The sequence below is a fragment of the Panthera onca genome, assembly GCF_046562875.1.
Source record: "Panthera onca isolate mPanOnc1 chromosome E1 unlocalized genomic scaffold, mPanOnc1 haplotype 2 h2.Chr16_ul_13, whole genome shotgun sequence".
Lineage (NCBI taxonomy): Eukaryota > Metazoa > Chordata > Mammalia > Carnivora > Felidae > Panthera > Panthera onca.
In genome coordinates, this window is record NW_027675812.1 from 376821 (window position 1) to 401842 (window position 25022).

Consider the following 25022-nt stretch of genomic DNA (forward strand, 5'->3'; position numbering starts at 1 on the left):
GATATACAGCAATGGAGGGCACCCTGGGGGGGGGGGGGGCGCTGCAGTGAGATGACTGGTGAGCACCAGTGCCACCATAGTGTGCCAAGCCTGAGCTCTGTGAAACTGAACAGATGGGTGAGTCTGGGCCTACTTTATCCCTGTGGGTGGTGGTACTTGGGAGATGAGGTCACTTTGTGAACTGACTGGCACGGGCAGTATTCAGTCAGAATGCCATGCACAGAGTACAACAGAGTCCGTGAGGCCCTTCGCCACGTGTTAACCCTTTGGAAGGTAAACTATGCTGATATCCAGGAATACCTCAGGGGGTGTTGCCTGCGGCATTGGCTCAAGGAAGCAGATGTTTATAAATGTACAAAATAACTGCGTTATTTTAATGACTGGTATTGTTGAATATCATTTTTGTTACGTTTTCAAAAGAGTTGGGGAATATTCTTTACTTTCCTATTCTCTGTAAGAGATTTTTTTTCTTCCTCAAATGTTAAGCAGAACTCACAGGTGAAGCCTTATGGGCCTAGAGTTTTATTTATGGAAAAATTCTGGACTATTGATTTAATTTCTGAAATTGTATGGTATTACCAAGAAAATATTCTATTTTCCTGTCAATTTTGGCAGGCTGTGTCTTTATAGGAATTTGTCCACTTCATCTGACTTTTCAAATGTATTGGATAAAGTTGTCCTTGACATCTGCTTTTTATCTTTTTTGATTTCTGCTTCATCTGTAATGATACCTTCATTTTCATCCTCAATATTAGTGACTTAGAGCTTTTTTTTCCCCCCACTCCACCTCCACAGAGTTTTTCTTTTCCTTTTTGTAAAATTGAGATATAATGGGCATATAATAACATTATGTAAGTTTAGAGTGTCCAATGTGTTGATTTGATACATTTATATATTGCAATATAATTATCACTGTAATGTTATCTAACACCTCTATCACATCACGTAATTATCACAATTTCTTTTTTTGTGGTGAGAACATTTAAGATCTAGTCTCTTAGCAACTTTCAATTATGTAATACAGTATTAGATCAGCACAGCATTAGATTTCCAGAATTTATTCATTTTAACTGCAAATTTGTACTTTTTAACAGTATCTCCCCAATCACCCCACCCCCTAAGTCCTTGGTAACCACCATTCTGCTCTCTTTCTGTGAGATCGGCTTTTTTAGATTCCACATATTAGCGATATATACAACATTTGTCTTTGGCTTATCTCCTCTAAGCATAAGGACTTCAAGATCCTACCATCTTGTTGCAAATGACAGGATTTCTCTCTTTCTCATGGCTGAAAAATACTCTGTTGTCTATTTTCACACTACCTCTGTTTATTCATCTGTTGATGAGCACTTAGATTGTTTCCATATTTTAGCTATTGTGAATAATGCTGAAATAGACACAGGAGTATGTCTTCAAGATCCTGTTTTCGTTTCCTTTGAATATACACTTGTAAGGGGAATTGATGGTTCATATCGTAGTTCTATTTTTAATTTTGAGGGGAATTTCTATACTATTGTCCATAGTGGCTGCACCAATCTACATTGCCACCAACAGTGTATGAGGGTTCCCATTCTCCACATCATCACAAATCCTTATCTCCGGTCTTCTTGATGATAGCCATTCTAACGGGTTTGAGCAATATCTCATTGTGGTTATGATTTGCATTTCCCTGATGGTTAGTGATGTTGAACACCTTTTCATGCACCTGTTGGTCATTTGGATGTCTTCTTTGGGAAAATGCCTATTCTATTGCTCTGCCCATTTTTAAAATAGTTCATTTGCTTGTTTGTTATTGAGCTGTGTGAATTCTTTGTTATATATTTTGGATAATAATCCTTTATCAGATATATGGTTTGCAAATATTTTCTCTCATTCTGTAGGTTGCCTTTTCATTTTGCCGATTGTTTCTTTTGCTGTACAAAAGTTTTTAAGTTGAATGTAGTTCTGGGGTGCCTGGGTGGCTCAGTCGGTTAAGCGTCCGACTACAGCCAGTTAAGCTTTCGACATCAGGTCTTGATCTCATGATTCTTGAGTTCAAGCACCATGTCGGGCTCTGTGCTGACAGCTTGGAGCTTGCTTCAGTTTCTGTGTCTCCCTCTCTCTCTGCCCCTCCCTGCTCATGCTCTGTGTCTTTCTCTCTCACAAATAAATAAACATTAAAAAAAAGAAAAATCTTAAATGGCATCTAGTTCTACTTGTTGATTTCTGCTTTTGTTGTTTGTGCTTTTGGTGTCATGTCCAAAAAATCATTGCCAAGACCAATGTCTGAAAGCTGTTTCCTTATGTTTTCTTTACAGTATCAGATCTTACAATTAAATCTTTAATTCATTTTGAGGTAATTTTGGGGAGTATCCCAAGTGGTTATTCAGTTTCCCAACACCATTTGTTGAAGAGACCATCCTTTCTCCATTGAATGTTCTTGGCTGCCTCGTCAAATATTAGTTGAGCATATGTGGGGTTTATTTCTGGGCTCTGTCACTTCTGCTGTAAACTTTTCTACTTTTTTTTTTTTTTTTTTTTTTTTTTTTGCATTGGGTTTTTTTTTTTTTCTTCCTTTTCTCTCTCCCCCTCCTTTTTTTTTTTTTTTTTTTTTCCTTTTGGTTCTTTTCATGTCTATCCTTTATGTCCCTTACTATAGTTTGTCATATCCATTCTACCTTGTGTACCTTTACTTTACTTGAGTCTTTATTTTGGAGCTGACTTGGTCTTTCTACACAGTCTATTTTCTGAGTTGTTGGCTCCCATCTCAGATCTTCCTTTGTCCATTTCTATCCTGATTTGTTGAAAGAGTTGAGGGTGTTGGGTGGCACATTCAGTGTGGAGCTCTGTCTTCAGTTTCTACTGAAGTAAATGAAGTCCGTTTACTTTAATGGCACCTTTGGGGCAGAGGGTGGGAGGTGGGGGTAGTGAGCCTTCTGACATTTTGATACTGTTTAGTAGGGACTTCATCTTTAACTGCTTCTTTCTTTTCCTTCACCACCAAATTCTATGCACTGAGTTCCACATCAAGATGCCATCTTTGGTCCTATGGATTTCTAAGCCTTTTTCTTAGATTTCTCCAGAGTAAATTTAGGTGGTTACCATTATCCTAAAAGTAGTGTTTCTTAACCTTTAAAAAAAAATATCACTCCCCTAAGGAGACTTTTTAGACATTTTTGTCTTTTTCACCATCCCACACGCTATGAATGTTTAATGCCAAAAATAAATATTTGCTTATGTACTGTGGCCACAAACCATTGTAATGGCTAAGATTTTTTCCCCTCCAAGAACCTGTTTTCCTTCCTGAAAGCCTATCACCCTCAGTGAAAATGCATGTCCTAAAGGTATCTAGAACTTTAGTTTCTGCTTATACTGCTAAACCCTATTTTCTAGAATTTCACTTAGATGTTAACACATTTGTAAGGAATATTGGCCTATAGCCTCTTTGCCTGCCCACCGTGTGTTTGTTTTGTTTTGCTTTTGTAGTTTTTGGACAAGTAGGAGCTACTGAAGGGTTTTATTCAGAGGAGTAACCAGATTTTTTTTTTAAAGAGAAAGACCTCTCTTGCTGCATTGTTTAAAATAAATGGAGAGAAATGAGACTGATGCGATAGATTTTTAGCAATGCTATTGTAATAGCATAGGCATTAACTAATATAGTGATATATTCAAGCAGTATTTGGAAATAATTGAATAGAAATTGATAATCATATGTATGCAGAAGTTAAGGAAGAAGGAACAGTACAGGCTGACCCCCGGGCTTTTCACCTTTGTTATAACTTGACTATTAACTGCTGACAGATTAATTCAGAAGCAGTAATTCCTTCATCTACATTTTACTTTGCATTACAGAAAATGGCAAGATTACCTTTGAAGAATTTTTTTATTAAGTTCTGTGATACATTGAACATGCCTAAAGCCTCAGGTGAGTTCCACTTAATATGTATCTACTGGCTCTGTGTGGAAGGACAGGCAGTGGTTTTCATGTTAAAACAACACAGGATTGGGGCGTCTGTGTCACTCAGTTGGTTGAGCAACTGACTCTTGACTTCGGCTCAGGTCATGATTCCAGGGTCATGGGCTCAACCTGCATCCATTCGCGCTGAGTATGAAGCCTGCTTAAGATTTCCTCTCTCCCTTCATCCTTCTCCCCAGCTTGTGCTCTCTCTCTCCCTAAAATAGTAAACAAACAAACAAACAAAGATGTTTTCAAAAAAAAGATGTTTTTTAAAACATCTTTTAAAAAACACACAGGATTAGATAAAGCACAGGTAAGTAAGAAACAATATAAAGATAAAACAATATAGGGGCACCTTGGTGGCTCAGTTGTTTAAGCGTCAGACTTCGGCTCAGGTCATGATCTTGTGGTCTGTGAGTTGGAGCCCCCCATCAGGGTCTGTGCTGACAGCTCAGAGCCTGGAGCCTGCTTCGGATTCTGTGTCTCCCTCCCTCACTGCTCCTCCCCCACTCGCTCTCGGTTTCCCTGTCTCTCTCTTTCTCAAAAATAAACAAACATTAAATTTTTTTAAAGATAAAACAATACAGTATTAGTTTATATAACTTGTGTTTGAATTATATGGCAAAGACTGCTAAATTTACCCCAAACTCAAAGTTATGGGTGGTTTTACTTTGATAGTGCTAGAAAAATATTAGATTATATACTGTTCTCTGAGATTATTCACTAGGTATATCTGACCTGAATTTATTAGAATATTATAAACAATGAGAAAATAATTTTTAGAATGCAAATTGGTGCAGCCACTGTGGAAGACAATATGGAGTTTCCTCAAAAAGTTAAAAATGGAACTACCCTATGACCCAGCAGTTTCACTACTAGGTATTTACACAAAAGGTATACAAATACTAATTTGAAGGGCCACATGCACCCTGATGTTTATAGCAGCATTGTCAACAATTGCCAAATTATGGGAAAAACCCAAATGTCCATGGATTGATGAATGAATAAAGAAGTTATGGTGTATGTATATGTATATGTAATGGAATATTACTCAGCCATCAAAAGAATGAAATCTTGCCATTTGCAACAATGTGGATGGAACCAGACTGGATTATGCTAAGTGAGATAAGTCAGGCAGAGAAAGACAAATACCTATGATTTCACACATGTGGAATTTAAGAAACAAAACGAATGAACATAGGGGAAGGTGGGGGAAAGAGAGAAGCAAACCATATGAAGAGTCTTAACTATAGTGAACAAACTGAGGGTTGGTGGAAGGAGGTGGGCGGGGGATGGGCTAAAAGGATGATGGGTATTGAGGGCATTTGTTACGTTGAACACTGGGTGTCATATGTAAGTGATGAATCACTAAATTCTACTGAAACCAATAGTACACTATATGTTGACTAACTAGAATTTGAATAAAAATTTGAAAAATAAAAAGAAGACAACTTTAAAACTTTTGACCAACCTAGCAAAGTGGATTTTATACCTATCTTTTCTGTTTTTATGTATTCTCAACTACTCTCTTGACTATATTTTTGAGGAGCAAATTTATATTTATTGCAGTATAACTTGCGTGTAGTAAAATTCACCTTTTTTTAGGTATATTGTTTTTTGAATTCTTAAAAATAATGTCATGTAACCATTACTAAACAGCACATAGACTGTATCACCACAGAAGTTTCTTTGTGTCCTTTTGTAGTCCATCCATTTCGCTAACCCTCATTCCTGGTGACCCCTGATCTATTCTTTGACTCTAAAGTTTTGCCTTTTCTAGGTTGTCATGTAAATGGAATCATAACATATGAAGCTCATTTGAGTCTGGCTTCTTTCACATAGCATATTATACTTTACATTCATCAACTTTTTGCATGCAGTGTGTTTATTTTTATTGATGAGTATTATTCCATTACATGAATGTAATGTTTGTATATTTACCAATTGATAAACTATTGAAGTTTCCTGGGTTTTGGTGATTATGAGTGAAGCTGCTATAAATATTTATGTACAGGTATTTGTGTGGACATATATTTTCATTTCTCCTAGTTGAATACCTAGAAATGGGATTGCTGGGATATATATTTAAATTGATAGAAACTGCCAAACATCAATTTATGATAGATAACATCCATTTATGATTAAAAAAAACCTCTCAACAAAGTGTGTACAGAAGAAACATACCTCAGCTTAATGAAGGCCATATACGAAAGGCCACATATATGCTCAATGGGGAAAAACTGAAAGCTTTTCTTCTAAGATCAGGAACAAGACAAGGATGCCTATTCTTGCCAGTTTTTTTGTTTTGTTTTGTTTACTAAAATATAGTTTACATAAAATGTTATATTAGTTTCAGGCATACAACATAGTGATTCAATAATTCTATGTATTGCTCACGTCTCACCATGATAAGTGTAGTTATCATCTGTCACAATAAAATGTTATTACAGTGTTATTGACTATATTCCCTATGCCGTAATTTTTCTCACTACTTTTACTCAACTTGTGTTCATAGTATTGGAAGTCCTACCGAGAACAATTAGGCAAGAAAAGGAAACAAAGTCATCCAAATTGGAAAGAAAGAAATAAAACTGTTACTATTTGCAGATAACACAATATTATATGTAGAAAACCCTAAAGGCCCTATTAAAAAAAAACTGTTAGAACTAATAAACAAATTCAGTAAAGTTGCACCATATGAAATCAAATAGAAAAACCAGTTGCATTTCTATTTGCTAATAAACTATCAGAAAGAAATTAAGAAAACTATCCCATTACAATTGCATTGAAAAGAATAAAATACCTAAGAATAAATTTAACCAAGGAGGTGAAAGACCTGTACACTGAAAACTATAAGACATTGAAGAAAGAAATTGAAGATGATGCAAATGAATGGAAAGATATTCCATGCTTGTGGAGTCAAAGAATTAATAATGTTAAAATGTCCATACTACCCAAAGCGATATACGGGCTCAATGCAATCCCTATCAAAATTCCAATGGCATTTTTCACACCTAGAACAAACAATCCTAAAATTTGTATGGAGCCATAGAAAACCCTGATAGCCAAAGCAATCTTGAGAAAGAACAAAGCTGGAGCCATCATACTTTCTGATTCCAAACTTTATTACAAAAGTATAGTAATCAAAACTCTATGGTATTGGCATAAAAACAGACATCAGTGGAACAGAACAGAGAGCTCAGAAATAAACCCTTGCATATACGGTCAATTCATTTATGACAAACGAGGCAAGAATATATAGTGGGGAAAGGACAGATTCTTCAATAAGTGGTGTTGGGAAAACTAGACAACCACATGCAAAAGAATGAAACTGGATTCCTATCTTAGACTATGATTAAATACTTGCTCTTGTAAGACCTGAAACCATAAAACTCCTGGAAGAGGAGCGCCTGGGTGACTCAGGTAAGTGTCTGGCTTGGCTCAGGTCATGATCTCGCGGTCTGTGGGCGTCGGGCTCTGTGCTGACAGCTCGGAGCCTGGAGCCTGCTTCGGATTCTGTGTCTCCCTCTCTCTCCTCCCCTCCCCGGCTCATGCTCGCTCTCTCTCTCTCTCTCTCTCTCTGTCTCACAAAAACAAATGAAAAATGTTAAAAAAATTTTTTTAACGTTTAAAAAAAATCTAGGAAAAAACATAGGCAGTAAGCTCTCTGACATCCATCTTGGAAAAAATTTAAAAAAAAAACAATTTTATCTATTAATACAATATCATAGGTAAAGTCAAAGAACAAATAACAATATGGTAGAAACTATAATGTATATCACAGAAGAAAAATAGAAAAATGGGCAAAAGTCATGGATATATAAATCATAAAAAAGATCTTAAATGGCTTATGAACATATTAAGAGATGTTTGATTTTACTCATAATAAGAAATATGCAAATTGAAATGGACATACAATTTCTCACCCATTAGATTGGCAAAAATTGAAAACCTTCACAACTGTTAGGTTGTAGAGAAAAAGACGTTTACCTATAGCTGGTGGGCGTTTAACATGCTACCAGTCTAATGGAGGGAATTTGGCAATGTCTAACAAAACTACATATGCCTTTACCTTTGGACCCAGCAATCCTGCTTCTAGGAATTTTCCCTGAAGATACCTTCCAACAATGTGAAAATATAGATACATAAGATTATTCATTACAGAATTATTTGAGATGGCAAAAGAATGAAAATACTTAATGTGTAAACATTGGAGGTTAGTTGAATAAACTTTAGTTTCTATGTACAGTAGAGTATTATACAACTCTAAAAAAGAATTTTTTAAAAAGGAGTTTCAGGGGTGCCTGCATGACTTAGTCGGTTAGGCGTCCGACTTTGGCTCAGGTCATGATCTCACGGCTCGTGAGTTCAAGCCCCGTGCCAGCCTGGAGTCTGCCTTGGATTCTGTGTCTCCATCTCTCTCTGCCCCTCCCCTACTCATGCTCGCAGGCGCGCTCTCTCTCTTTCAAAAATAAACATTAAGAAAAAAGAATTTCATACCACTACTTTTTGTACTACTGATTTTATACCTTTCCAGCATTTAAAACTACAAATTTCCCTCTGAGCACTTTCACAGCATCTCACAAAATTTTATATGTTGTGATTTGATAATCACTTATTTAAAATATTTTCTTTTTTTTTTAAATTTTTTTTTTTCAACGTTTTTTATTTATTTTTGGGACAGAGAGAGACAGAGCATGAACGGGGGAGGGGCAGAGAGAGAGGGAGACACAGAATCGGAAACAGGCTCCAGGCTCCGAGCCATCAGCCCAGAGCCTGACGCGGGGCTCGAACTCACGGACCGCGAGATCGTGACCTGGCTGAAGTCGGACGCTTAACCGACTGCGCCACCCAGGCGCCCTAAAATATTTTCTAATTTACCTTGTGATATCTCATTTGAAACATGAGTTATTTAGAAATGTACTATTTAGGGGCACCTGGGTGGCTCAGTTGGTTAAGTGTCCAACTTCGGCTCAGGTCATGATCTCATGGTTCCTGGGTCGGAGCCTCGTGTCGGGCTCTGTGCTGACAGCTCAGAGCCTGGAGCTGCTTCGGATTCTGTGACTCCCTCTCTGTCTGCCCCTCTCCCACCCACGCTCTGCCTCTCTCTGTCTCTCAAAAATAAATCAACATTAAAAAAATTAAAGAACTATATTATTTAATTTCCAAATATTTGGACATGTGCTAGGGATCTTGTTACTGATTTCTAATGTAATACACCTTGGTCAGAGAATTTATTTCGTACAATTTAAATTCTTTTAAATTCATTAAGATTTGGTTCAAAGACTAGCATGTGGTCTACCTAGGTGAATATTCCATGTGCACTTGAAAGAATGTATATTCTGTAGTTGTTGGGTAGTGTTCTATAAATATCATTTGGTTAGATTGTTTGCTAGTTTTGTTGGATATTCTAATTTCTGATTTTTTTTAAACATTAAAATTTTTTTTGTTTTAATATTTATTTTTGAGAGAGAGAGAGAGAGAGAGAGAGAGAGAGAGAGAGAACGAGCAGGGGAAGGGCAGAGAGAGAGGGAAACACAGAATCCAAAGCAGGCTCCAGGCTCTGAGCTGTCAGCACAGAGCCCAACACAGGGCTCTAACTCATGAACTGTGAGATCGTGACCTAAGCCAAAGTCAGACACTTAACTGACTGAGCCACCCAGGCGCCCTTAATTCTTCCTGATGTTTATTCTAGTTGTTCTATTAATTACTAAGTGCAAGATTTTCAAATCTGCAGTTCTGATTATGGGTTCATGCATTCCTCCCTTTAATTCTGCAAGTTTTTGCTATATTTGGAAGGCTCTTGTTAGATGCATGCACATTTGATATTGTTGCAAAATTTAATGTATATGACCTTATGAAATGTACTTTGTCTGTTGCTCTCTTTTGTCTTATTTTTGCTGCTCTTCTGTTTCTTTCCCCCAGTTTCCTTACTTATATTTATACATTTCTGTGTACCTATTGTCACCTATTTTAAATTATTGTAGGTACATAAATAAATACAAATACTGCCTTTTCTCTTAAGTATAATTTTATATCTTGGGAGATTTTTTTCCCCACTTTTTTTTAAATATAAAGGAGACGGGTGTCTGGGTGGCTCAGTCGGTTGAGCGTCTGACTTCAACTCGGTCATGATCTCGCGGTCTGTGAGTTCGAGCCCCGTGTCAGGCTCTGTGCTGACAGCTCAGAGCCTGGAGCCTGCTTCAGATTCTGTGTCTCCCTCTGTCTCTGCCCCTCTCCAGCTCATGCTCTGTCTTTCTCTCTCTCTCTGTCAAAAATAAATAAACATTAAAAAAAATTAAAATATAAAGGAGAAACATGAAAATTCCTTTCTAACTGAAGGTGATTATCTCTTCCCAGGAAATAAAAATCAATTTTACAACATCAACATTTACAAAAATGAACTTAAAGACATTCCTGTACTTCAGCAAAATTTAAATGCCATTGGAATCTATCTAACAGATGATAAAATAAAGGAGACTTTGGATAACACTAATCCTAACGGTGAGTAATTATTTCAATTTAAAATAACAAATTTTGCATATTTCAGAAGTTTCACTCTAAATGCCAAAGGAAATATACTGCCATATATCTTTTAAAAGAGAAATTAAAAGTTGTTTCTTGTCTATCAATTTACGGGTTTTTATCAGAGGAATTGATGTTCAAAGTGCATCTCTGACAGCTTTATTTTAGGTCTATTCTGCATATCACATGTGTCACAATAGGATTACCAGTCCTCTCCATTATTTTTGTGTTTATAGCTCTGGTGTTATAACATCAAATGGTCCTTTTTACAATAATACCTAAATTCTTTCTTTTTTTCTTTTTTAAAAAAAGATGAAGTGGTGAGTTTTAAGGATTTCATCAGAGAATTGAACAACAGTGATGAATTTATCGAGTGCCACAGTAAGTATGAAATTCAAAATGCATATGAACAGAAACTTCATTTTTGGGGGTTGGTGTATGTATAGGTATGTGTGTATATAGACTTTATATATACTCTACCAAACCCCCCTTTTATGCATTTTCTCATTTAAACTCAGTTCATGTTGTAAACTCTAGGTTTTCACACATAGATGCATATTTTCCATACTGTAATATTCTTGAATTATTTAAAAAAATTTCTGTTGTCTCTCTTTCTTCCTTGTCATGTGTTTTATTGCTATATTCTTTCTTTTGTCCTCACTAATGCTGATGGGGTTATCCATCTTATAATCAAAGTAACAGGTTTGCTTTTTTAAATCACATCTAATGACTTTTCCCCTCTGTATTCTTATCTTTCTTGTTTATTTCTTCATATATATATTTTTTTACATTTGCTCTCTATCTCCTTGTGAAAAACATTGGCTAAATGCTTAACTTTTTTCGGTTTGTTTTGAAATTTCAGCACAGTTCTATCATGGGGACACTAAAACAGCCTTGGACCACAGACATTGAGATTGAGAACTGTAGTCCTAAAACTGGGGTTTTAAAAGAAGTATTGAAATAAGTGGATTCTCTCTAAATAATCTGTACTTGGAATGCAGTTCCACTCACTATCTCAGGATAAGTTTGGTGGGAACCTTGACAAATTAATGCTATATTCATTATAGAAGATTATAGATCTATGAATAGCTAAGACCCTTTTGGGAAAAAAAAAGATAAAGATCTTGCTTTGTCACATGTTAGTACATAGCATAATGCTGTTTTAATATAGACCTGTGAAAATAGACCAGTGCATCACAATATGGAACCCAGTAGAGACTTCTATTAATGGGAACTCGGAATGTGATAGAAATGACATCATCAGTTAGTGGGGGAAAAGATGTATTATTTAGCTTCTGATTTGAGAAAATTGCCTTACAATGCAGAGAAAATGAAGTAGAATCCCTATGTCATACCATATACAAAAATAACCTTCAAAGAATCAAATGAATGTTAAAATGGATCTCAAAGATTAAACTATAAAGCTGTTGGAAGAAAATGCAAGAAAAACTATTGTGCCTTGTGGTTATGGATGCCTTCTTAAAGATGTTACTCCCCAAAAGCACAACCATGGGGTAAAAAAGGATTTGATCACATCAAAATTAAGGATTTCTGGTAAATGAAGGACTCTAAAACATGTAACAGACTGGAAGAAGATAATTACAAGATAACTAACAAAAAATTAATATCTCAAATATAAGGGAATTCTGCAAATCAACAGTAGAAAGAAAGAAATCAATTGGAAAAATAAGTAAGGATATAAGACTTAGTATACAGGAGGAGAAACCCACATAGCTAAATATGTGTATGAAGAGAGTTGGCAATACTCACAAATTGCTAGTGAGTAGGTAAAATGGTACAGCATTCCAGATTGCAATCTAGCAGTACTTGTCAAATTCAGTATGCATATTTCTTATGATCCAATAATTCTATTGTCAGATAAATAGCCCAGAGAAGTTTCTTGTAGAGACATGTACAGGGATGCTCCCTGCAACATTATGGGAGGGAAGAAATGAAAACAATCTATGAGTCCATGATTTGGGAAATGGTTGAATAAAATATGGTCCATACATACACGTCATAACAGTAAACTAGATTTACATTTGCACCAGAGAGAGACCTCAGTAATAATACGGTTCCATGAAGAAAGGAAAAAATGGAATACGTGTATAACAAAGAATGCTTTATATAAGTTGGATTTCTACTAATGCCCATAAAACACAACCATATTTATATCTATTTCCAGGTAAACACTGAATTCTAAATAGATAAGATTGAAATAGACGGATTGAAAGAAATTGAGAAAGAGATTGAGATTGAAGTGACAATATTAACAAAGTTGACTTCAGAAACAGATTAGAGTACTCTGTATGCTAAAAACATACACATTCTTTTCAAATACTTATGGAATATCCACAAAAATAGATGATGTATTTAAGCCACAAATAAAAATTTCAGTGAATTCTGAAAATCAGAAGTCATTCAGACCACATAGTCTGACCATGATGTTGTGACATTAAAATTATTTGTGAAAGAAAGGAAAAGTGTTGCTTTTAAGATGAAAAACAAATTGCCTTGTAAGTAATTCCTTGGTGGAAGAATAAAAGAAACCTGAAAGATTTTAGAAATGATGACAGTGAAAGCACTATGTATCAAATCGTGTAGAGTGTGACCAAAACAATCTTACAGGATATTTTATAGCATTAAATGCTTTTATTAGAAAACAAGAAATATCAAAAATAATTTATCTTTTTTTAAGTTTATTTATTTTCGGAGAGAGAGTGCATATGACGGGGGGGAAGAGCAGAGAGAGAGAAGGACAGAATCCCAAGCAGGCTCCTTGCTGTCAGCGCAGCTGACATGATCATGACCTGGGCCAAAATGAAGAGTGGGACGCTTAACCGACTGAGACACCCAGGCGCCTCCAGAACAATTTATCTTAAACGTTCAGTTTACAGAGCTAACCAGCAGCATAAACAACAAAAGAGCAGTACAATCCCCCTGAAAAGTGCTAGTCAGGAGCTAACAAAGTGGAAAGTTGAAGTTAGTGAAATAGAACACACACACACACACACACACACACACACACACACACGCACTTATCCATATAACCAAAAGTTGGTTCTTTCAAAAGACTAATAAAGAACTCTTTAGGAAGTATGATGAAGGGGAAAAAATAGGGAGGACATAATAAAGAAGACAGTTGTAACTTGGATACAAGGGAGATTAAAAGATATAAATGAATAACACTTGAGTTAGTAAAGCAACAAATTATTGGCATGTCATCAACAACACTGTCATTCTTTCCAAATGTTTAGATAAAGACAGAAAGGGCTGCCTTTTTTTAAATGTTTGTTTATTTATTTTTGAGAGAGAGAGAGTGAGCGAGCATGAGTAGGGAAGGGGCAGAGAGAGAGAGTGCCAGAAGATCTGAAGCTGGCTCTGCGCTGACAGCACAGAGCCTGATGTGGGGCTCGAGCTCACAAACCGTGAGATCAAGACCTGAGCCAAAGTCAGACACTTAACTGACTGAGCCACCCAAGTGCCCCCTTTTGTTTCCCCATCATGGCACTATTTTCTTAGAGATAATTTTGGTATTTTGTTGTTTTGTTTACCTTCCTGTGTTGAACTAGTAAGGTAAACTATTTCAGTGTGTCTTGTTTTCTGATATAAGCATTGTAAACCTATAAATGTTGTAGAGCTTTCAGTTTGGAGAATATTTCAGAGAGGCAAAATCTCTCAAGACTGGGTATTCTAGAAAATGAATACATCTCACCCAAATCAAGTTGTTATGTGCTTCTCTGGATAGACTGACCAACTAGATATCTTTGTATTTTGTCATGTCTCTGTTTAGGAATAGAAGATGCATGTAACGTTGTTAATAGTGTCTTTGATAGGAAAGTTGAAGTTACAGACCTTTTATCTGCGTTGGAGGGCCTGGAGAAACCTTTAAATGAAGAAAAACCTGAGGTGTTACTGAACTCTGAAACAGATGGTGAGTTCTTGAGTTACCTCTCAGTTTTCCTGTTTAGACTATACGTGTTCATGCTGGCTCATTTTTTTTTTTTTTTTTTTTTAAGAATACTAATACCATAGGTTTAGGAAGATTGTTATGGGACTGCTATGTTTATAAACTGGTTACTGAGAATTGTTGTAACCCTTTTGGAAAGTGTGTGGATACTCTTCTTTATTTGGAGAAGACTAGTAGAAACAAGTACTGTTTTTATCCAGGTTTTAAAATCAGATACTTCTTGGGGTGCCTGGGTAGCTCAGTCAGTTAAGCGTCCAACTCATGATTTTGGCTCAGGTCATGATCTCACGGTTTGAGATCACGATCTCACAGTGCTCTGCACTGACGGACGGAGCCTGCCTGGGATTCTCTCTCTCTCTGCTCTCTGCCCTTCCCCTGTTCTCTCCCTCTCTCTCTTCCTCCAAACATAAATAAATAACCATTAAAAATGTTTAAAAAGATGTTTCAAACATTTTAAAAAATAAATAAAATCAGATACTTCTTTTTTAAAGATTTTTAAAAATGTTTTTATTTATTTTTGAGGGAGAGAGAGTGGAGGAGGGTCAGAGAGAGGGAACACAGAGTCTGAAGCAGGCTCCAGGCTCTAAGGTGTCAGCACAGAGCCTGACACGGGGCTCAAACTCATGGACCACGAGATTATGACCTGAGCCGAAGTCAGACGCTTGACTACTGAGCCACCCAGGCGCCCCATCTTTTTTCTTTTTAGGTCATTTATGCTAGCGGTTTGTCAATTTTAATAACTCTTAACTAATTCCTGGCTTTCTGATCCTCTCTATCGTGTTTATTGTTTCCTCAATTTATGTTTTCATCTGTATCATTTTCTTCTCTACCATTGATTTTGTGACATTTTGTATATATATTTCACATAGAGAATGAAATGATCACAACGATAGATCTAGTTAACACGTCACCATGCATAGTTAAAAAGGGGTTTTTTTCTTATGTTGAGAAATTTTAAGATTTACTCTCTGAGCAACCTGCGAATATGCAATACAGTATATTTTTGGATATATATGTATTTTCTATTCTTTTAATTTCACTCTTTCTGTACTCTTCTAAAAAAAGATAAATTTGAAAACATGTAAGGGAAACTAAAATTTGAAAAGAAAGAAACAGGACTTAAAGAAATTAAAAATATAATAATTAAAATTAATTAGCAGACAACAATATTAGCAGATTAAACATAGGTGAAGAGAGAAATATGAAGTGCAAAGGAGTTTGAAGAAATTATACAGAATGCAGCATAGAAAGACAGAGTTGGAATATAGGAAAGAGGTTAGTGGCGCTGGGGTGGCTCAGTTGATTGAGTATCAGATTTCTGCTCAGGTCATGATCTTGTGGTTTGTGAGTTAGAGCCCTGCATTGGGCTCACTGCTGTAAACATGGAGCCCTCTTCAGATCCTCTGTCTCCCTCTCTGCACATCTCCTACTCTCTCTCTCTCCCCCAAATAAATAAACATTAAAAAAAAGAAGAAGAAGAAGCTAAAAGGAAGGCAGAATGAAGAGGTCTACTTATTGTGGCAATCAGTTTGAAATATATATGTGTATCTGATTACGTTATATATTAGTTACAACTAATATAATGTTACATGTCAGTTATATCTCAGTAAAGCTAGAAAAAGAAAGAATGAAAAGATGTGATATATAGCCACACAGGAGAGAAGAGACAGAGTGGTTGCAGAGAAAATATTTGGAGAACTATAGCTGAGAATTTTCCAGAATGAGAAAGACCTAAACCTACCAATACAAGAATTCCAGTGAATCCCACATAGGATGAAAGGAAATCCATACATAGGGTTATCATGATGAAACTGTGACATACCAAAGAGAAAGAAAAATCTTAAAGGTAGCTAGAGAGAAAAGTCAAATTATCTATAAAGGAGGAACGTTTTCTTATTCTTGATATTTTTTTCTGGGTCTTGAAATCTAGAGAAACATTTTTGTAAATTGAGGATAACCACCCCACGTTCCCCTCCACTTTGGGAGGAACTTAGGCTTTGTCTGAGCCTTTGAAACTACAAACTAAAATTCATCCAATTTTGTTTTGTTTTGTCTTTGGCAAACACTCTTTGGGTAAAAACAGTCGCCGTGTTTCTGGATTACAGCCTTTCATCAGTTGTTTGGTCTGGGAATTTCTTACTTTCTTGGCAACACATTGATGAATTCAAGATTTTTTTAAAATTTTTTTTTTTAACATTTATTTTTGAGACAGAGAGAGACAGAGCATGAGTCGGGGAGGGTCAGAAAGAGAGAGGGAGACACAGAATCTGAAACAGGCTCCAGACTCCAAGCTGTCGGCACAGAGCCCGACGCGGGGCTCGAACTCACGGACTGTGAGATCATGACCTGAGCTGGAGTCGGACGCTTAACCGACTGAGCCACCCAGGCGCCCCAAGATTTTTTTTTTTATAGCAATAATTTTATTTAGAATTTTTAGTTGTTTTTAGTAGGAGGGCTGATCCAGATATCTGGCTACTAAATACCAGAAATTGAAATCATTTTTTTCTTTCAATTAAATTAAATCAGACCCTGGGGGCAGGGTGGTTGATTACTGGCACCCTCTCCCATTCCAAAGTCACACCATAATGTGGGAGACAGAGGAAGAGCTTTTAAAACTTCCTTGCATTGTGTTTCTACTGATGCTTTGTTGTTGGAGCCTGTGGTAATCCTGCATCTGTGTGAAGGGAAGCTCCCACAGGGTAATTCTCACTCTTTCCCATCAAACCTCTAGTCTCTCAACCCCTCCCTGTCCCTCTCTTTCCTTCTGTCTCTGTCTCCAGACAAACTCTTCCTCTCTATTTAGGCATTTGGCATATTTTCTTCAATGATTCTAGGTTTTTGCAAACATAGTCCCTACCAAAACTCTCAGTCTACAAAAATCTCAGGAGTGAGGAAATATTTAAGGCCAAGCTAACTGCTTCGAATAGGAAAGATGGGTCAAATTATCCTGCCACTTCAAAAGGTATAGTGCCATAGCTCCAATATTTGCCATTTAGATAAATTACAATAGACTTCAATAGAGAAGGGTAACTTTTGAATCAGGCTCTGCAGAGTCCGCTAACTCAAATGCCTGCGGTAGCCAGGCACGTAATGCAAAATTAATAAAATGAGTTGGCTGTAAGACAAAAGGAAGGGGTGTGGACTGTAAGGTAACTTGAGAGCATGTGTCCTAGATGAAGATAGTTAAATTCAAATGGAAAGAAAACCCCACCACTCCCTAGGACAATGGACATGACTGACTCTCAGCTATATTCAGTCTGTGGGCTACCAGCCTATGACCCCTGAAGCAGGCTTCTGTAGGAGTGGGAAAACAATCTTTTCCTTCTGCCCTTCTAGGTTCCCAGCTGGAGCTCTGTAACAAGAGACAGATCAACAAGAGAAAAGCATTCAAAGTTAATATAAATTTTACATGAAAGGGGAATATTCATAAGGAGTTGTTAAAGCTGAATGTTTTGGTGTTAGCTTTGATGAAGGGTGGAAAGTGGTAGAAAACTGTGATAGGACAAAATGAGATGAGCTGAGCGTGGTAAACCAGGGGAAACTTAGTAAGGTCTGTTCGTTCAGATTCCTCTTGGTGTCCCTCCAACCCTCAGTCTTCAGAGATAAGGATGCACCCTCCCTCTGGGTATAGCAAGGGCATCTCTCACATGAGTGTCTTATGACCTGCCTCGGGGCAGGGGATGGGGAGGTCTGAATCCTAACTGTACCTTGCAATTCCCAGATTGTGTTTCCTTGCATTCCCTTTTTGTGTGTGTGTACGTGTGTGTGTGTGCGCGCACACGCACATGCTCATAATCTAAGTGTATTTCTTACCATGCATTATGGTCACAGAAGTTTGAAAGCTGAATGAAATTGAAACAATACCAGATCCCTGCTTTAATGAGCTTAAAATCTATTTAAATTCCATTTTATTTCTTAACTTTGCAGAAAGTAAAAAGATCTTAAAAGATGTAATTGATGTTTTCATTAATTCACCTAAACCATCAACACCATTCAATAGTAAGTATAGTAAAAGAATGAAAATTAAAAGTAAATTTCTAAGATCATTCAATGGTATTCTTTTTCTAAAATATAGTTTGTTTTCCCCTGTATTTTTAATTCCTTAAGTTTTCTTTGCTGTATCAAGATGTTATAATCTGCTTTCTTATTCCTTATCATATTTAATCTGTGCTTTGACTGTAATGAATTATTTAGAATTACATTCCTAGAATATGCTTTCTTAAAGCAAAATAGTTTGTCTCAGTATATGCTCCAGTATAAGGTACACATTTTCTCCCCTGGTGAATCTAATACAATTTTCTCTCACCTCCGATAATTTCCATATGCTTCTTTTTCTCACCTGTAGTGAAACGTTAAAAAAAAGTACAAAAAAAAAAAAAAAAAGGATTTACTGCATGTAATACTAGTAGGTAGGCTAGCAAGAAAGAGAGGCTTTCTAATGCCTAGGAGAGGGTGTGACTGTTTTTCAGAGTATAACAGATTTATATTTTTCAGTTTTCCTTTTGCCAACTAGCTGGGTTCTATTTTTGATATTTGACTTCATTCTAAGAGCTATTTATTATCAAGCTGTTCTTGAAATGCTTTACAGTCTATGAAAGACTGGAGCATGTAGTAGAAAAACCTTTGAGGAGAAATAGTTAATAAATAAAAGCAAACTTCTACAAAATGTTGCAGAAACTCAACTTTTAGCTGGCTAGGGGTATGTTAAATTTTGCTTATTGTTTAAGTGACTTCTGAAAACAGAGCCCACTGACATGTTTTGAAAGCCCTCTAACTCAGAATTCCTTTTGTAATGCATCTACTCTGTGCAGGTTAGGGTGTTAAGTCTAAAAAAGGGCTTTGCCTCAACTTCCTCATCACTTCTCTATTCTTGACATGTTTACAGATTTATTTAAAGAGATTACAACTCTTGATAAGATCAGAAATGATAAGATGCCTATAAATGAGCTGAGGTCCCAACTCCGGAAGGCTAGAATTCTATTAAGCAACAAGACGTTCCAGGAAATTCTGGGTCAAGCATCTATTGATGGTGAGTCCTTTTTAAAAGAACAATCTCTGTTGAAGTCCTAGTTTTACTGTGTGCTTGGGATATGTTTTATATATGTATGTTTTAGATAAACTAGGTCTTAGAAACATAATGAGAATGTAGGCATACTGAGAACAAATTAAAATTAATATTTTTTTACTCTTGGAAATATTTTTAAGAGTCACCCTCTGTCTGGCATCACATTTGTAAAATGTATACATCAATATTTAATTAAGACAAATAATACCGTTAGAATTTTTTCTTGTTTTAAGGGAATAGATTCGTGGTAAAATTATTTTAAATTGATTAGTTTTTATCTGGCTAATTTTCAGACATTAACAAAATTTGTCCCCTCCCCCCCCCACCCCCCCCCCCCCCACACACACACACACCATTCCCTGTCATGGTTATTTTAATGATGATTATTAATATTGACACCTTGCCATTTTATAATCCTTATACTTTACTTTTTAGAAAATAGTGAAGTAAGTCTCAAACAAAGTTTGGAGGCTTTGAACACAAATAAGCCAGCTCCTGAATTTGAAGGTGGGTCATATTTCCCATTGCCTTTTGTTATTATTAAACAGTATTGTGAGCTATAAATGATATTCAAAAGCTGTATATTTTTATAATTAAAAGTACACAGTTTGACATATGCACACACCTATAAATCTGTCATCACAATCAAGGTAATGAACACATCCCTGACCTGCAAAACTGCCTCATGCTCCTTTGTAATCTCTCCTGCCTTTTTCCCATCCTCTTCCTCATCCGTAGGCAACGACTGATCTGCTTTTTGCCAGTATAGATCCATTGGCATTTACCAGACTTTTATAAAATGGGTATATTCTTTTTTGCTAGATGCTTTCATTCAGCATAATTATTTTGAGATTCATCCACGTAGGATGTATCAGCAGTTCATTGTCATTTATTACTGGCATAGCACTCCATTTTGCTGATACACTGAAGTTTATCTACTTACCTGGTGCGGCTCGTTAGGCTATTTCCAGTTTGGGGCTCTTATAAATAAAGCTGTTATGAACAGTTGTGTACAACAATATTCATCGTATGAATATATGCTTTCCTTTCTCTTGAGTAGTTACCAAAGATTGGCTGGTTCACATGGTAGGTGTATGTTTCACTTTTTAAGAAACTGCCAACTGGTTTCCAGAGTGGCCACACCATTTTACATTTCCACCAGCAGTGTATGAAGAGGTCCAATTCCTCCATATCCTTGGGAGTGCTTGGTGGAGTCAGTCTTTTTAATTTTAATCATTCTAATAAGTGTGTAGTAGTATCTCATTGTGGTTTTAATTTGTGTTTCCTCACTGATTAATGATGTTGAGCATCTTCTCATGTGCTTATTTGTCATCTGTGTATCTTTATAAAGTGTCTGTACAGATCTTTTTTAATGTTGGATGGGGGGGCGCCTGGGTGGCTCAGTCAATTAAGCGTCTGACTTCAGCTCAGGTCATGATCTCACGGTCCGTGAGTTCGAGCCCTGCGTTGGGCTCTGGGCTGATGGCTCGGAGCCTGGAGCCTGCTTCCAGTTCTGTGTCTCCCTCTCTCTCTGCCCCTCCCCCGTTCATGCTCTGTCTCTCTCTGTCTCAAAAATAAATAAACGTTAAAAAAAAATTAAAAAGTTGGATGGGTTTTGGGGCGCTTGGGTAGCTCAGTCGGTTAAGCGTCCGACTCGGCTCAGGTCATGATCTCACGGTTCGTGAGTTCAAGCCCTGCGTCAGGCTCTGTGCTGACAGCTCAGAACCTGGAGCCTGTTTTGGATTCTGTGTCTCCCTCTCTCTCTCTGACCCTTCCCTGTTCATGCTCTGTCTCTCTCTGTCACAAAAATAAATAAACGTTAAAAAAAAATAAAAAAAAATAAAGTTGGATGGGTTTTTTTGTATTTCTGTTTGTATTCTGGATACATGTCCTTTATGAGATATATACTTAGCAAATATTTTCTCCGAGTCTTCTACTGAGCACATTTTTCTCTGAGTGTCTTCATTTTCTTAAGTGTCAAGAGCATTAGTTTTAATTTTGATGAAGTCCAGTTAATTAGTTTTTTTTTTCTTTTATATATTGTGCTTTTGGTGTCACATGTATGAAATCTTTGCCTCACCCAAGGTTACAAATGTTTTATTATATTTTCTTCTAAAAGTATTATGGGTTTTGGTTTTGCATTAAAAAATATTTTTTTAATATTTTTATTTATTTTTGAGAGAGAGAGAGAGAGAGAGAGAGAGAGAGAGAGAGAAAGCACAAGTGGGGGAGGGGCAGAGAGAGAGGGCGACAGAATCCAAAGCAAGACTCCAGGCTCTGAGCTATCAGCACAGAGCCTGAGGCGGGCTCAAACTCACGGGGAGATCATGACCTGAGCTGAAGTCGGATGCTTAACTTACTGAGCCACCCTGGCACCTCTGGTTTTGTATTTTAGCTCTGTGATCTATTTTGAGTTAATCTTTATATGTGGAATAAAGTATGGATCAGAGTTCCTTTTTGTTTTGTTTTGTTTTTGCATATGGACCTTCATTTGTTCCAGCACCACTGTTGAAAAGATTGTATTTTCTCTATACTTTCTATACGGAAATTCCTTTGTAGTTTTGTAACAAATCATATAAATATACATATATATTTATTTCCTGGATTCTCTCTTCTGTTCTATTAATCTTTGTCAGTTTTTACACAAACCACATTGTCTGACTCCTGTTGCTTTGCAATAAACATTGAAACCATTCAGGTAGTATTGGCCCTCTAACTTTGTTCTACTTTTAAAAAGTTGTTTTGACTGGGGCACCTGGGTGGTTCAGTCAGTTGAACGTCCGACTTCAGCTCAGGTCATGATCTCATGGTTCGTGGGTTTGAGCCCCATGTCAGGCTCTGTGCTGACAGCTCAGAGCCTGGAGCCTGCTTCGGATTCTGTGTCTCCCTCTCTCCCTGCCCCTCCCCTGCTTGCTCGCTCGCTCTCTCGCGCTCTCTCTCTCTCAAAAATAAACATTAAAAAAATGTAAAAAAAAAAGTTGTTTTGACTATTCTAGGACTTTTACACTGCCATGTGGATTTTAGAATCAGTTTGTAATGTCTACAAAAAAAACCTGCTGGGATTTATTGGAGAAATAAGGCACTCATGAATTAGGATTTGTTGGAAAATGTCTTATCTAATAATGTCTTACTAAATAGTACAACTCTTTCCTGCAATTCTTTTGAGTACCAGTACTTTGCCTCCTTTTAAATATTCTCTTAGATAAACTAGAGATTATAATCCAAACAGTGACCTTGAGTGTACCATGATTTGTGGGAGTCATTGAAAAGGCAGACAGAGGCTTGGCTCTAATCCTAAGGACCCCATTTAGAAGGGAAAATCCCTAGAGGTTTTAGATAAGAGCTGGGAATGGGGCACCTTAATACTCCCACACTCCTTGGCGGACTTCTAATAATAGAGTGAAAGTTATGAAGAATATGCAAAAACTGAAAGCAGTAGCAAAATAAGCAGAAGAAAATTCAGGACTAATATTTTTATACTCTGAAATTTGGGCTATTTCATATAGACAGAAGTAAGCCCCAAATTCTGTCTCATGCATATACAATGAAACATTTCCCTAAAAGATGCAATGGCCTATTTTAACTTTTGAGAAGCTGATACCTTGAGTGTATGATGATTTGTGTAACTCATTGGTAAGGCAGTTAAGTTAAAAAACAAAAACAAAACTGAGTCATCTTAGTTTTTTTAGTTTGAGACAAAAATAACTGAACATCTCAGGGAAATATGCTTGGAATAAAGGGATGTTTGGCTTATTAATTTTGGAATCATAATGATAATATTAATTGAAATATATGACCTATAGAATCCCCCTGTGTTTTCAGGTTTATGTACTGCCCTCCAAACTGTCAACTTGATGAACTGCAACAGAATTCAGATTGGTGACTTGAAAGATGCTTTTGATGACCTCAGTGTTTCTGTAAAGCCTGAAGAACACCAGATGTTAGTGAAAACGCTTGATGTTGATGGTATATATAACTACGTTGACTTTCCAAATAAAGTGATAGCAAATTTTCCATTCCCCTTCCCTATCCTCCATTCATCACTCCCCAATAATTTTTTTCTTTATTATCCTAATGGAAAAAGTACTCTAAGAGAGCGTGTCTACTGAGATCATAGATTTATCTTGACAGAAAAATCTTTGAATAAGATTAATAAGATTTTTTATGACCCATGAAGTATCCTGTGTTGATTCCATCAGAGTGTATCTGTGTGTATGTTTTTAGCATCTTCAGGGAAGGCAAGGTCATTCTCTGTGAAAGCTGTGCTGAAGGGAAACTGCTCTGAGCCAGGAAGAGACTGAGGGAGGACTTTCTCCCCTCTGCAGGAGACATTTGTGGGAGGAGACTGATTGAATCCTAAGAGGTTTCAGAGAAAACAATGTATAATTTTCAAATTTTGCCAATTATTATGTGGTTCTTTTATTCATTTAAATTCAGTTCCTAAAAGTATTTTCTTTATCCCATTATTAAATGGGTTTAAGCATTGTTTCATTAATCATATTGACTGGAGCCGCTGTACAGCACAACTTATGGGTGCTTGTAAACAGCACCCTTCAGCGTTAGGCAGTGCCTGGCCTGTATGACTATGGGACAGACCTGATCCTGAGTGTCTTTGATATGTAAGGGGTCATGTAATGTGTCAGATAATCGAGTAAATATAAAATATTCATAGGAAGCTTTCAGTCTAGTTGGTGAGGCAAGCTGTAAACAACAAAAGGGTATATAACAATATAAGAGATAAAAGTTTAGTGAATTTACAATGGTATATGGCAGTACTTGAGTAATAGCCAGGGACATAGTGATGTGATGTGTTGTGATTTATAATAAGAAATATATATTTGCCCTTCAACCCCATTCCTGGCACGGAGCTCCTAAAACACTGGCAAATCCCTAAGTGATGAGAACTCTAGGGGCATCTGTTGTTCTAATAGGTGATTCTGGGAAGGCTTCTGGTTTCTAGGTGGGGACTTGTCACCATAAGGATAAGCCATGATTGGAACTTTGGAATTTTCAGCTCTATCCCCCACCCGCATTCTTCAGAAAACGGAGAGGGTCTGGAAATGGAGTGAATCATTGATTATGCCTATGTGAGGAGGTCTCCATAAAATCCTAATAGTATGGGGTTTGGGGAGTTTCCACGTTGGTGAACACATCTACATACCAGAAAGATAACTGACCCAACTCCACAGGGACAGAGCTGCCGTGCTTGGGATGCTCCCAGACCTCCCAGACCCTATGTATCTCTTCATCTGGCTGTTCATTTGTATATTTTATCATATCCTTTAATAAACTGATGAATGTTAAGTATTTCCCTGAGTTCTGTGAACTATTTTAGGAAATAATTGAGTCCAAGGGAGAGAAAGTCATGGGAACCTCCAATTTGTAGCCAAGTTGGACAGAAGTTGTAGGTAACCTGGGGACCTACTACTTGTGATTGGCATCTGCAGTGGAGGGGGAGCAGTCTCATGGGACTGAACCCTTAACCTGTGAGACCTGATGCCATCTCCAGGTAGATAGTGTCAGAA

General features: G+C 36.9%; 1 protein-coding gene across 1 annotated transcript; it reads left to right on the forward strand.

Moving 5' to 3' along the window:
• The first annotated feature begins 113 nt into the window (after positions 1–113).
• On the forward strand, positions 114–23873 carry LOC145715133 (uncharacterized). Its single transcript, XM_081794748.1, has 6 exons — positions 114–117; positions 14256–14396; positions 18360–18431; positions 19318–19461; positions 19933–20004; positions 23320–23873. The coding sequence occupies exons 1-6, from the start codon at positions 114–116 to the stop codon at positions 23604–23606; spliced, it is 720 nt and encodes a 239-aa protein (XP_081650874.1). The 3' UTR covers positions 23607–23873.
• Positions 23874–25022: the final 1149 nt, after the last annotated feature.